Source organism: Amblyraja radiata, chromosome 4 (genome assembly GCF_010909765.2).
Source record: "Amblyraja radiata isolate CabotCenter1 chromosome 4, sAmbRad1.1.pri, whole genome shotgun sequence".
Classification (NCBI taxonomy): Eukaryota; Metazoa; Chordata; class Chondrichthyes; order Rajiformes; family Rajidae; genus Amblyraja; species Amblyraja radiata.
This window is the reverse complement of record NC_045959.1, coordinates 84,427,334-84,442,149: the sequence shown is the minus strand read 5'-3', so window position 1 is coordinate 84,442,149 and position 14,816 is coordinate 84,427,334. Positions and strand designations below refer to the sequence as shown.

At 46.1% G+C, this 14,816-nt stretch overlaps 1 protein-coding gene across 34 annotated transcripts in view; it reads left to right on the top strand.

The window, feature by feature from the left end:
• The window catches only part of ptk2 (protein tyrosine kinase 2), a 465,509-nt gene that overhangs the window by 255,261 nt on the left and 195,432 nt on the right, over positions 1–14,816 (top strand). For all 34 annotated transcript variants that reach the window (XM_033019915.1, XM_033019912.1, XM_033019913.1 and 31 more), the window contains 2 exons: positions 1,680–1,759; positions 2,836–2,898. In XM_033019915.1, the coding sequence (XP_032875806.1) occupies positions 1,680–1,759; positions 2,836–2,898 (143 nt within the window). The remainder of the gene's footprint in view (positions 1–1,679; positions 1,760–2,835; positions 2,899–14,816) is intronic.

The window sequence follows — 14,816 nt, the reverse complement described above, 5'->3', positions numbered from 1 at the left end:
TATGTTCTTTGCTCCACGGACGTCTCCCTCCTCCAATCACCGCATTCTATCCTCAGTCCCTCCCACCCCCCTACTTCCGCCTCTGACCGACTTCTCCCTCCTCCATCGCGCTGAATCATCATGGTCCCCCCCCCCGCCTGCTAACCAACGTCTCTCTCGTCCAATCGGCGCCCTCGATCATCAGTCCCACCCCCACTGTCTCGCGGAAAGCAGAGATTTTTAATAGCTTTTTTTAACCGAGTTTTAAAATACGAATTACAAAACATGGGGCGGGGGGGGGGGAATCGTTCCCCACCTCTCAAAACGGGCGGGGGGGGGGGAATGTGTCCCCTCCGGGATTTCCGCCTCCTGACCACCGATACTAGAATTTATTGGCCCATTCATAATTAGCCTTGTTAAACACATCACACCAATGCAATTTGTATTTTGTAGATAGTTGCAAAGTGCAGTTAAGTAGATAGTGATACTTCTCAGCTACAATGGATTGATGAGACATTTGTAAGCCACAAGGGTGTGGAATTTGCAGAGCATATTTAAGTGTGCCCCGGGACCCTAAATTATGAAGGTTACAGGTTTGGCAGTACTTTTCAACAACTATTGAGAATTTGCTGCAATTCTATTCCAGATAATGCTGAGAGCAGCCATTATGCCTATCAGAGCCAAATATATGTTTAATGAACTGACGGAGTGCCAGTCAAATGGGATTTATCCTGGATGATGTAAATGACTCGATTGTAATCATGTATTGTCTTTCTGCTGAATAGCTAGCACGCAACAAAAGCTTTTCAGTGTACCACGGTACACATGACAATAATAAACTAAACCAGATGATGTCAGGCTTCTTGAATGTTTTTAACCTACACCATTAATTATGTTTGCCTCTTGCATTCTGGTCTGCTGATTATTTCCATTATTCTGTTTTATTTCTTATTTCCAGAATCTGCAGTGATTTGTATCTCTTGAACCAGCATTGCCTTTACCCCCTCTCTATTTCCTTCTCCATGTGTCTCTATATTTCGATAGATTGACTGTGATTGTAAACCTTCACTGGTGTCAGCACAACTGCTTATGTTTCATCCTGCTCAACCTCTCCTTTTGCTCAGCCCCCAAGTCTTTGCAACATCCTCAGAAATGAGTGGGGCTTTTAAGATTTCCACACTATTTTGAAATATAATCCAAATCATTTGTTAGGTGAAAGATCCATCACCAAGCCTCTGTTTCAATGAAGGATCTTTGACCTGAACAATTAGCATCTCTTTTTGCAGATGCAAGCTTACCAGCATTTTATGTTTATATTTCAGACTTCCAGCATCTGCAGCTTTGGAGGGATTTTCAGGAATAATTTTGAATCATTTGAATACGAACGTATTGATATTTCACCTCTAATTAAATAGACTTTACATAGAAAACATAGAAAATAGGTGCAGGAGTAGGCCATTCGGCCCTGCGAGCCAGCACCGTCATTCAATATGATCATGGCCGATCATCCAAAATCCGTACACCATTCCTGCTTTCTCCCCATATCCCTTGATTCTGTTAGCCCTAAGAGCTTCAGCTCAGCTGGATATTTAAAATAGATTGTATCAGTACATAATCGAATGATATAAAGAAAAACTGATGGAAAAATATAATCAATCATTCTCTCAATTTTAGTTTAGCTTGTGTTATTTTAATGTTAGGTCAAGAATGATTATATGATGGACATAGCTGATCAAGTGGACCAAGATATTGCACTGAAACTAGGATGCCTTGAGATCCGGTAAGCCCATTTTGGACAACCTTGCCCATGCAGGTAAACTTTAAGTTGCTTTTGCTTTAGAGATTTCGACATGTCACTTAATATTATTTGAATGTTAGAAAACATAGAAAAATATGTGCTGGAGTAGGCACCGTCATTCAATATGATCAGGGCTGATCATCTTAAATCAGTTCCTGCTTTTTCCACATATCCCTTGATTTCTTTAGCCTTAAGAGCTAAATCTAACTCTCTTGAAAACATCCAGAGTATTAGCCTCCACTGCCTTCTGTGGCACAGAATTCCACAGATCCACAACTCTCTGGGTGAAGACGTTTTTCCTCATAGTCCTAAATGACCTACCCCTTATTCAGTCTGAAGAAGGGTCTCGACCCGAAATGTTACCTATACCTTCTCTCCATAGATGCTGCCTCACCCGCCTCAGTTTCTCCAGCATTTTTGTCTACCTTCGATTTTACCAGCATCTGCAGTTCTTTCTTAAACATACCCCTTATTCTTGAACTGCGACCCCTGGTTCTACCCCACCATTGTGAACATTTTTCCTGCATCTAGCCTGTCCAATCCTTTAAGAATTTTATATGTTTCTATATAAGATCCCCTCTCATCCGTCTAAATTCCAGTAAATTTAATATTATGGAAATGTTAACACAAAAATAATTAAATAGCCATCTTTTGTAAGAACATGCATGCCTTATGGGATACCTTCTCTTTCCCAACCCCCAACAGTCCCCCAAGGTGTTTATTTTGTGTCACCCGATGACCTTTATCTCCGGCTTTTTGTACTATTCAAATCTGGTAACAGTAAGTAGAATGTCTCTGGTTGCATTACTCCTTGGTAATTTTAGAAATAAGCATAATGCATAAACCACACATTGGCTTGTTATTAGTTGGCTTGTATTTTTTTTAAAATGGAAGAATGATATATAACGTATCTCATCACGTGAACTATCGAGCTTTCAGAGTTTGTCTTTTGTGGGGTTTTTTGTGTAGTTGCATGAGGAATTTTGGAGTAGGATCAAGTCAGGCAACTATTTGACAATGACTTGACTTCATTGCATTTTTTTTTTTTTTTAAAATAGGAGATTCTATAGAGAAATGCGGGGAAATGCCTTGGAAAAGAAATCCAATTATGAATTGCTGGAGTGAGTATTTTGTTCTAATTTGCTGTATTTCTATCTGTGATTGTTCATTTGACTGTGTGAGCATTTGATTTGCTTCGTACCTCACAACTATTTTGCATTGAATACATCATAATTATTTCCTTATGTATGCTTATTATATGCCAAAATATCACTTTGAATTATTTAATATAAATTGTAAATCTAAAACAACAGAAAACAAGAGTGCTGGACTAACTCAGCGGGTCAAGCAGCATTTGTGGATGGAATGGATAGGTCACGCTTCGGGTCTGGACTCTTTATCAGGTGCTGCCTGACCGGCTGAAAAATGCAGCATTTTGTGTTTTGCTCAGATTTCAGCATATGCAGTTCCTTTAAAAATAAGCTTCATATTTTAAGACCCAGTATTTGTTAAATGCACGTAAGGGAAGCAAATGGTTTTGTAAAATAATAGTACGGTACTCCGAACACTGGGATCCAAAATACAAACAAAAAACGCTGGGTCTATAAGGCAGATTAAGCAACATCTTAAGGAGTGAGAAAAATACTTCCAAGTGGCTTATGTGCGGCATAATAATAAATTATTATTATTTCGTGTCATCACACAACTGTTTGTCAATAGCGAGCAAATTTTAGTGCCACGTTGTTGGCCTCTGCAAGGTCCTTTACAGTAAATGTGTCATGCAGCATGCCACAGCTCAGGAGATGTCCCATAGTCTGGAGGTCCCGTCCACATTCGCAGTCTGCCACATCTTCAGTATATCCCCCTTCAGCATGTTCGGTTTGCTCCTTCCCTTACCTGTCCGCAGTCTGTTGAGACTGATCCAGGTTATCCACGGTTGGTCGGAACCTGGTGGTAGTTTCTCGGAGGGATCGATTGCCATGTGAATGTCTTCCGGAGATTTCTCTAGTCTCCCTTCCCAGAGTTTGAACCTTCTGGACGACGCATTGCAGTCCTGGGGATGGACAGAAGAGAGGAAACTACTGCGTGATTTCAAATGCTGAGGTAGCAAAGGGTGGTCATGTAGGGGGTGTCTTTCATCCTCTGATTGTTTAAGGTGTTCTTTTTGACCAGCTACAGCTCTTCTCATTCCAGGAGTGCAATGCCAGAGACTGGATAGATGTTGTCAGTCTTGAAGGTTTCATGCATCCGCTGATGCAGTTGCCAGCTTGTGTTTAGCACAGGATCAATCTTCCTTGCATGAGCTGAGCACTCCCATACTGCGTAGGCATACTCGGCAGCGAAGAAGCAGAGAGCCAGAGCTATTGATCGGATGGTTGTAGAATTTGCTCCCCATTTTGAGGTACTCAGCTTACTAAGAAGAGCATTTCTGGAACGGACTTTTCCTTTCAGCTTGATGATATGTGCTTTGTAGGTCAGAGATCGATCAAGAGTCACACCGAGATAGAATGGATTGTCACAGTGCTCCAATCTGACTCCATTCAATGTGATCTTCAACCTTCGATTTGCATACTTGTTCTTCAAGTGGAAGGCGCAGACTGGGGTTTTAGATGGATTGGCCCTCAGGTGATTCTCTTTGTAGTATGAGGACAGGTTGACTAAAGCCTCACATAGAGTAGCTTCTGCCTCGAGGAAGTCAGCACTTTGGGTTGTAATACATAGGTCATCTGCATAAATGAAACTCCTGGTGTTGGGATGGATAGGCTGGTCGTTAACATAGATATTGAGCAGGGTGGGTGCCAGTACACTTCCTTGAGAGAGGCCGCTTTTCTGCCTGCACAAGAATCATTATTTAATAAATAATTTAGCATTAATATTTATGTTGCAGAAACAGCCCATTTATTTTGCAGGTCAATACCAATATCTATACTCCTTCCTTGTTTCCTCATTTTACCTAGCTTTCTTTAAAATGCTGCAACAAACAATCTGCTGGAGGAACTCATCAGGTTGAGCGATATTTGTGTGGGCGATAAAATCAATATTTGATGTACAATACCGTAATTGTCAGAAAAATACTATTCTATTGATAACATTTGATTTCGTTTATTTCTGGTGACATAATTTTAATGGTGACATTTTCATTCTGCATAAGGTTCAGTTTTGCATTTTGTTCTCCAGATGATCAGCACCCTAATCCTTTACCAGGATAGCTTTTAGCAACTAAATGGTAGACTACAGGACATTGTTCATGAACGAATAAAGGTCAGGTTGATTATTTGCAATATAGATCAAATTATCATACATTAGATATGCTCACTAATTAGAAAGTGCAAAGGCCTACAGAGCGGTTTACACATGCATTCAAATGTTATAATAGATTGCGACAGACAAGTTTCCTTGTGTTAAGGCGAATTACTAAACAAACATTAGTGGAAGGTGAACATTTATGTAAATGGAGTGGATATTGAAACAGTGTATGTTAATAGTGCTCAACTAACTTAGAGGGCAGGAAATCTAACTAAGCATTGTCGAGGTTCATTTGCTGAGTACTTTGAAGACAGATGAATAGATCTTTGGACATTAAGGGAAATATGAAAATATCAGGTTAGTTCAAGAAAGTTCATAAAGAATAGGAGTAGAATTAGGCCATTCGTTTAGCTGTAGCTGTTTGCAGTGTAGCTGCTGCTGCTTGCCGCTGCTGGCACCGATGATGGCGACCACGGTGTACTGCTCCTTGCTGTTTTGTATGTGTTTGTTCGTTTGTGTTGTCTGTGAAAACCCCACAAAGATTACTTTCACGAGAGTGGTACTCAGAAACATCGGACATACGGTACCTCCAAACATCGTTCCGGATTTCTCTCACTCGCTGGATTATTTGGACATACTCGTTGGCGGGGCTATGGCTGCGTTCAAGGTCTTGAGACGGAGACTTGAGACCTGTGGGAAGCGCTCTGGAGCACTCGCCCTACTCCGGCAACGAGGATCACGCACACCACTCCCGAGCATATTCCTGGCAAACGTAAATTCTCTCAAGAACAAAGTGGACGAACTGCAACTCCTGCATCGGACAAACAAGGACATCTCTCGAGCCGCTGCCCTGTGTTTCACCGAGACCTGGCTTAGTGAGTCGACCCCGGACAGCGAGCTGCAACTGGCTGGCTTCCAACTTCACAGAGCGGATCGCGAAGTGGAGGCAGCGGGGAAATCAAGAGGCGGTGGAATATGCTTCTATAACAACCAGGACTGGTGCAGCGACATCACGGTTCTGTCAAATTTCTGCTCTCCCAACCTAGAATCCATCTTTATAAACTGCAAACCCTTCTACTCTCCGAGGGAATTTAATTCCTTTATTCTCGCTGGAGTTTACATTCCCCTCCAAGCCTGCATACGTGAGGCGCAAATGCAACTCGCTGACCAGGTAATGAGGGTAGAGAGTGACTTCCCAGACTCCATGGTCATTGTTTTGGGGGACTTTAACAAAGCTAATCTCAGCCGTGACCTTCCAAAATACAGACTTCATGTTACCTGCCCCACCAGAGGGGAGAGAACACTTGATCACAGTTATACGGCAATCAAGAACGCATATCGCAGGAGGAGGAGAAGGAGAACAATCAGGGGAGGAAATCATCCGCCCGAAACCAGGAAGCGCAGAAGGAGGAGAACGCGGCAAGCGAATGGACTGGGGCATGCAGGGAGCAGCAGGGTAATTAGTAACAGCAGGCTGGAAGCGCAACGGAGGAGCGTAAGGAGCCGCAGGAGGAGGCTGCGGCTCGTTAACGGCCAACAGGTGCTGGCGGCTCCGATGGTAGACGACTCCATCAAAGTCCACCAGGTAAGATCTCGGGGAGTCGTCCACACCAACAACGGTCGAGAGTCGGGAGTATCCGGTGGCTGTCTGCATGCGGACGACCTGGCCAGGCAGTAGTGGTGAGAGCGGGCGGCAGGACTTGTCGTGAGAGCGGCGCTGTACCTCATGTTTGTGATCGATCCGTTGCTGAACGGCGGCAGGCTCGAGGACCTTGGGTGTCAGGGATTGTTGTGCGATCGGCATCGGTGGGCGAAGCACGCGGGACATCAGGCGCTGGGCAGAGGATCGCATGGTAGGGTCTCGAGAGATGTTGCGGAGGTTGAGTAGACCCAGGTAAAAATCACAATTGGAGAGACGAGACTGCTCGAGTAAATTCTTGGCACTGCGGACAGCTCGCTCGGCCAGTCCGTTGCTCTGCGGGTACTCAGGGCTGCTGGTATAGTGGTGGAAGTTCCACTTGACAGCGAAAGCCTGGAATTCCGCGCTGGTGAACTGACGGCCGTTGTCGGTCTGTAAGCGGACCGGGGACCCGAAGGTAGCAAAGTGTCTGCGCAGCTTGCTGATAACCATCTCAGAAGTGATAGCAGGGAGAAGGTCCACCTCGAACCAATTGGAGTATGAATCAACCAACACCAGGTAGTGCTTGCCTCGCCATTCGAATATGTCAGCAGCCAGCGAGGTCCAGGGCATAGCAGGCGCAGGCTGCTGTAGAAGGGGCTGGCGCTGCTGATGTGGGGCCAGGGTGTTGCAGTCAGGACAGGAGGCTACTCGGGCTTTAATGTATTTGGCCATGCCGGGCCAATAGTACTGTTCTTGGGCATGTGAGACGGTGGCATCGGCTCCGGGATGCCCCATGTGGGCAGCGTTATAGTACAAGTCGTATAGGGAGGCAGGGACGACCACCTTGTGACCCTTGATGATGATTCCGTCCCGGAGCACCAGCTCGTCGCGGACAAGAAAGAAAGGGTGGGCACCCGCAGGCAGTGAGGTGCGTCTGCTGGGCCACCCCCGCTGGATGACAGCTGCGAGCTGTTGCAGGTCGGGGTCGTTGGCGGTGTGCTCAACCAGGCACTGCAGCTGCTTAGAGGGAACAAAGTTGACATCAAGTACCTGCAGATCCTCCTGCTCGTAGGGGTGCCTGTCACAGGAGGAGCGGGGGGCCCGGGATAGCGCGTCGGCCACATGCATCACTGTGCCCTCCTTGTACACAATCAGAAAGTCGAATCGTTGGAGCTGTAGCATCATGCGCTGGAGTCTGGCTGGTGCGATGTCAATGGGCTTATTGAGGATAGTCACCAAGGGTTGATGATTGTCTCGACGGTGAATCTGCTACCGAAAAGAAAGTCTTTGAATTTGGAGCAGGCGAATACAACCGCAAGAAGCTCCTTCTCGATTTGTGCATAGCGCTGCTCAGTGTCTGTCATGGTACGCGAGGCATAAGAAATGGGCTGTAGCGAGCCGTCATCGTGGAGCTGCAGGCAGGCCGGTGCAGATCGAAAAACTTGAGAGTCGGTGTGCTGATCAGCTTTGATTTGAGAAGGTCAAAAGCCTGCTGGTGTTGAGGAAACCAGGACCAGGCAACGTCTTTTTTCGTCAGTTGCCTCAGGGGTGCACTCAACTCGCTGAGGTTGGGGATGAACTTTCCCAGGTAGTTGACCATGCCCAGGAATCGCTGCAGGCTGGTTACCTCGGTCGGGGCAGGCAGCTCGGAGATAGCGTTGGTCTTCTGCGGGTCGGGTTTCAGCCCGTGGGCTGTGAAGATGTGGCCAACATAGGGTACTTCAGCTACGCGGAACTTGCACTTTGCCAGGTTGAGTTTTAAGTTGATCTGGCGAGCGCGGTCTAGAATTCGTCGGAGGTTGTGGTCATGCTCAGCAGCATCTTTCCCGTATACCAGGATGTCATCCACGATAATGGCACACGGCAGGCCGGCAAACAGTTGCTCCATGGAGCGTTGAAACACCTCGCTAGCGGAGTTGATGCCGAACGGCATCCGCAAAAATTTGAATCTTCCGAAGGGGGTGCCAAACGTGGTTAAGTCTGAGGAGTGTTTGTCAAGAGGTATTTGCCAGAATGAGCTCCTGGCGTCAAGGACTGAGAACACCGTGGCCTGGCCGACCTGGGCAGCAACGTCTTCTACGGTCCTCATGGGATAATGAGGACGTCTTATTGCTAGATTTAAGTCTTTGGGGTTGATGCACACCCGTATCTCGCTCTTCCCCTTCTTCATGGTGGCAACCATGGTGGAGACCCAGCCGGTGGGTTCGCTAACAGCTTCCTGCACTCCCATGGCAACGATGTTCTTCAGCATGGCTTCGACCTTGTCCTTCATGGCAAACGATACCTTGTGCGGAGCACGGACCACTGGCACAACCGACGGGTCAGTTGCGATCTTGTATACAAGGGGCAGCTTGCCCAATTCATCATCGAATAGGTCAGGGTATTCAGAAAGTGGATTCAACATCACCCGCACTTCGTGGACAGAGCGGTCAAAGGACACCAGTCCGAGGTCCTGACACGCCTGATTGCTCAACAGTCACACAATCACAGTTAAGAATAAAAAACGACAGGGCTCGCGAAGATTTCTTCAGCACACAGTTGAAAGTGGCCCTCCTCACAGGTTTCAGAACCTCTCTCCCATAAGCACGCAATGTGGAGCGATCAGCAGTTAGCAGCTCATTATTTCTAATCTTGCTGAACAGGGATGTTGACATAACATTCACCTTCGCCCCCGTGTCTAGCTTAGCAGAGAAAGATTTATTGTTGACAGTGATTAGCACAGATGGGTCAGAAAGGCGAGTTTGACTATGAAGGAGAGAATAAACACTGGCATCTCCCATGGAAGTACTGGGCTCGGAGCCGTGGGCAGTGTCAATGGAAGACTGAGAATCAAAATCGTTATCAACTTGTTGTAGGTTGTTTAAAATTTGTCTGGAAGCTGGTGGAAAGTTCCCACGGGAGCGGCAGGCAGCCGAGAAGTGGTTCATCTTCTTACAGAAATTACAAGCCTTACCAAATGCTGGACACTGCGACTGCATAGAGTGGATGTAATTACAGTTGGGGCACTTCTTAGCAAGCGGGACCCGAGCGGCATATGTCAGCCGCGGTGCAGGGCGAACGTTGTCTTGCTTGCGACGGGGCATGATAACACCAGTCAGATTGATAGACCGACTGTCAGATCCCCTCTGCCCATGTAGCGGGGCAACCACCTCAGCCAGACTGCATGCGTGCATAGCTTCAGTCAGGGTGAGATCTGGTCTACGCAGCAGCTCGGATCGTAACTTTTGATCCAGCATACTGGTGACTAAAATATCTCTAGTGACCTGATCACACATGTTCTCGAAACGGCACCGCTGAGCAAGGTAGCGCAGGTCAGCGATGAAACATTCAACAGGCTGATCAGGCTGCTGTTTTCTTGTAAAGAATCTGGCCCGCTTCAATATACGGTTGGAGGGCAAGTCACAAATTTCCGCAAACTTTCGTGCGAGACATACCGGGTCGTTGGCAGATTCCGCCGGCTCGATGATCTGGTCGTTGTCATCCAGAACCGCTGGATTGTAGGTGAAAGTCTGAGCTCGCCTCATAACATCAGGACCGGCAAGGTTCAGCAGGATTGAGGCTTTGACCGCATCAGGGTCATTTCGGTGCACGATATTGATGAAGTGGCTGTAGTCCAGCACAAAAGTAGCCCATCGCTCCGCAATGTCAGCATCAAAGACAAGGGGCGAGGGCTTGCGGCACGAGAATGCCATGGCGTGGAGGGGATTTAAACACTAGTAAAACTAGGAGCAAATAAAACGCGATAAACAGGAGGCGCGCGTTTAACTTGCCGACACCATGTAAAGAAGTCAAGTCTGGCACACTTGTAACTTTACTGAGTATTTAATAAAGGCACATGCAAGGCACGTCCCAGTACTGACTGCATCTAGTCTTCAGGCGTACTGGAACCAGGGGAGGAGCAAGGGGAAGATATCACAATTATACTGGGATAACTAAGGCGTGGTTAGTGGTATTGAGGTAGCTACATTATAGGTTGCATGCATAAACCATCTACACCAAATAAGACCCGGACATGGTTCACCAACAACAAGCCCTGGTTCACTGCAGAACTCAGACAGCTCCAACAGTCTAAAGTGGATGCCTACAGGAGTGGGGATGCAGACCTTTACAGGCAGGCCAAGTACAAGCTGAGAAGAGGAATCAGAGCTGCCAAAGAAAGGTACTCTGAGAAGTTGAGGAGCAAGTTCTCAGCTATTGACGCTTCTTCAGTTTGGAAGGGCTTGCAAGAAATTACCAGCTACAAGAGGAAAGCCCCCCCGCTCAGCTGACCAACGACCTGAATGAGTTTTACTGCAGGTTTGAAAATCAGAAACGTAACCCTGGTACCCCCTCCCCAACCAACACAACCAGACCCCAGTCTGCAAAGAATGGACCCTGCACCCTCTCCTTCCCATTCACCACTTCACACCTACTTAAGGCAAGTATGAAAAGACTGGACCATTTCCCACCCCAACCAACACTTCACACCCACTCACAGCCTGACCTCAGTCTACAAAGCCTGGGCCTTTCTACACCCACCCCCCTCTAATCACCACTTCACACCCAATCACCCACACCCTCTGTGCTGCACAACATAACTTATCTGATATCAACAATAAAAATAGAGGAGGTGGAGAGGCTTTTGAGAGGACAAAAGTGCCGGAAATCTCCAGGACCTGACAATGTTTCCCCCTCTACTCTGAAGCTCTGTGCCAAACATCCGGCACTGGTCTATACAGACTTTTTTAACCAGTCCCTGCAAACATGTACTGTCCCTGCCTGCTGCAAAGTCTCCACTATTGTCCCTGTACCCAAAAAGGAAAGGATTACTTGTCTTAACGACTACAGGCCTGTCGCACTGACCTCTGTAGTCACGAAGACACTCGAAAGGCTTGTGCTGGCCAAGCTGAAAAATATCACAAACTCCCTGCTGGACCCGCTGCAGTTTGCATATCGGGCCAATAGATCTGTGGATGATGCAGTCAACCTGGGCCTGCACTTCAACATCCTACAGCACCTAGACCTATGGGACCTATGCAAGGATCCTGTTTGTTGATTTTAGCTCTGCATTCAACACCATTGTGCCAGAGCTACTACACTCCAAACTTTCCGAGTGACTGTGCCCTGAACCCCTCTGTCAGTGGATCACCAACTTCCTGACAGACAGGAAGCAGCATGTGAGGCTGGGAAAGCACATCTCGGACCCGCAAACGCTCAGCATAGGAGCACCGCAAGGCTGCGTACTCTCTCCTCTCCTCCACTCTCTCTACACCAACGGCTGCACCTCCACAGACACCTCTGTCAAGCTTCTCAAGTTTGCGGATGACACAACCCCGATTGGACTGATCCAGGATGGGGAGGAATCTGCCTACAGACAGGAAGTGTCACAGCTGGCGTCCTGGTGTAGCAACAACCTAGAGCTCAATACTCTTAAGACAGTGGAATTGATTGTAGACTTTAGGAGAGCTCACCCCACTCACCATCAACAACACCACAGTCACATCTGTGGAGTCTTTTAAGTTCCTGGGAACCATCATCTCCAAGGACCTTAAGTGGAGGGCTACCATCGACAACACAGTCAAAAAGGCACAACAGAGGATATACTTCATGCGGCAGCTGAAGAAGCACAATCTGCCACAGGCAATGATGGTCCAATTCTACACGGCTATCGTAGAGTCTGTTCTCGCCTTCTCCGTCATGGTCTGGTTTGGCTCAGCCACCAAGCACGACACCTGGAGGCTGCAGCGAATCGTCCGATCAGCAGAGAAGATTATTGGCTGCAACCTTCCCTCCATTGATGAACTGCACACTGCAAGGGCCAGGAAGCGAGCGGGCAAGATCATCTCTGACCCCTCTTACCCTGGCCACAAACTCTTTGAATCACTTCCCTCTGGAAGGCGACTCCGGATTGTCAAAGCTGCCACAGCCAGACATTAAAACAGTTTTTATCCACGAGTAGTTGCTCTACTCAACAGCCAAAAATCTGTAGCCTCCCTTTGATCTGGTATTTTGTTGGTTCACATGCTTGATCAATGGTGTTTTATGATTAATGTCTTATTATTAATGTTTAGTGTTTTCTGAGATTCATAACTGTCACTGTTGTTACTTGTGGCCAGAGCAGCAAGGCAAATTCCTTGTATGTGAATACTTGGCCAATAAACTTACTTACTTATTTATAAATTTACTTACTTTGGCCCATCAAGTCTACTCTGCCATTCAATCATGGCTGATCTATTTCTCCCACCTAACCCCATTCTCCTGCCTTCTTCCCATAACCTCTGACACCTGTACTATTCAAGAACCAAACTATCTCTGCCTTAAAAAGTATCCCCTGACATGGCCTCCACAGCCTTCTGTGGCAAATAATTCCACAGATTCACCACCCTCTGTCTAAAGAAATTTCTTCCTAAAAGAACGTCCTATAATTCTGAGGCTCTGACCTCCAGTCCTAGACTCTCCCACTAATGGAAACATTCTCTCCACATCCACTCTCTCCAAGCCTTTCACTATACTGTTTGTTTCAATTAGGTCCCCCCTCATTCTTCTAAACTCAAGCGAGTACAGGCCCAGTGCCAACAAATGCTCATCATAGGTTAACCTCATTTCTGGTATCATTCTTTTAAACCTCCTCAGGACATATGGTGCCCAAAATTGCTCACAATATTCCAAATGCGGCCTTAACGGCGTATTATAAAGCCTCAATATACATCGCTGTTTTTGTATCGAAATATATGCTAGCATTGAGTTTGCTTTCTTTACTACCAATTCGACTTGCAGATTAACTTTTTTGGAAACCTGCACCAGTACTCCCATGTCCCTTTGCATCTCCGATTTCTGGATTCTCACCCCCATTAGAAAATAGTCTACGCCTTTATTCCTACTACCAAAATGCATGACTCCCCACTTTGCTACACTATATTCCATCTGCCACCTCTGCCCACTCTCCCAACCTGTCCAGGTCCTTCTGCAGAGTCCCTTCCCCTCCACCTATTTTCGTATATGATCCGCAAACTTTGCCACAAAGCCGTGAATCCCCTCGTCCAATTCATTAATATACAATGTGAAGAGTCGTGACCCCAGCACCGACCATTGCGGAACTCTACCAGTCACTGGCAGCCAACCATGAAAAGCTCCCTTTATTGCCAATCTTTGTTTTCTGCCATCCAGCCAACTTGCTATCCATGCTAATATCTGATACCGTGGGCTCTCATCTTCCTAAGCAGCCTAATGGGCCTGTCCCACTTTGGCGATTTTTTAGGCGACTACAGGTGTGTAAAGCTGTTGAAGAAACAACATTGGATAAATGTTGAACATTGAAAGTGCTGCATAATTGATTCAAAAATAGATTAGCTTGCTGTAATTTGTACCAGTCTGATCTGGTAGTTTGCCAGTTGGCTGATTTTTTCTGTGTGCATTAAACTTGCTTTCACACTCCACTAGCAGATGGTTCTACAATTTGTGGTTAAATGTTCTGCCTGAAGCTGACCTACTGATGCTAGGATGTCAGATGTCAAAGCTTTCTTTCATTTTATATGGATATTTCCCCATGGCTTTTGAAAATGCATATGTTCCAGCATTTGGTGAACATCTTGGTATTTAATCATGTTATGCATGGGTGCATTTCTTCAGGATAAAGATTGAAGTTTTCGTGGTCCAGCATATAAAAACATTTACCACTGCTACGTATGCATAAATGATTATAAAGGATGGCCATTTGCGAGCAGAAAAACATTTCTTCTTTATAACAGATTTTGGCTGTTAACAGTGCCTTGGAGAAAGAAATATTCAATTTCCCGAGGCACAAGTTTGAATCTCACCATAGCACCTAGGGAATTTAAATCTAAGTACTTAAAGCTGGAATTTAAAATGAAAAGTAAGCCACTCATTTATGGGGAAAAAACCCCCATCTGATGAGATCCTTGAGGGAGAAAATTAGACTTCCTTACTCAATCTGGCTAATGTGGTAATTTAGTGGGAGACAATCTCAGTTCAGGGGTAATTAGAGTTGGATAATCTATACCCAGTGACCATTTTGAAACAAAACATTTTAAGCAATATATTGGCATTAAAAGTTGGATATATATATGTTTGCAAACTATATTTGTCTCTTTGGAAACCATTGTATCCTCTGCTAGATGCATCCCAGTTTTCTGCTTTATACTCCGTTCCATCCCGTTAAAATATTTTATGCAA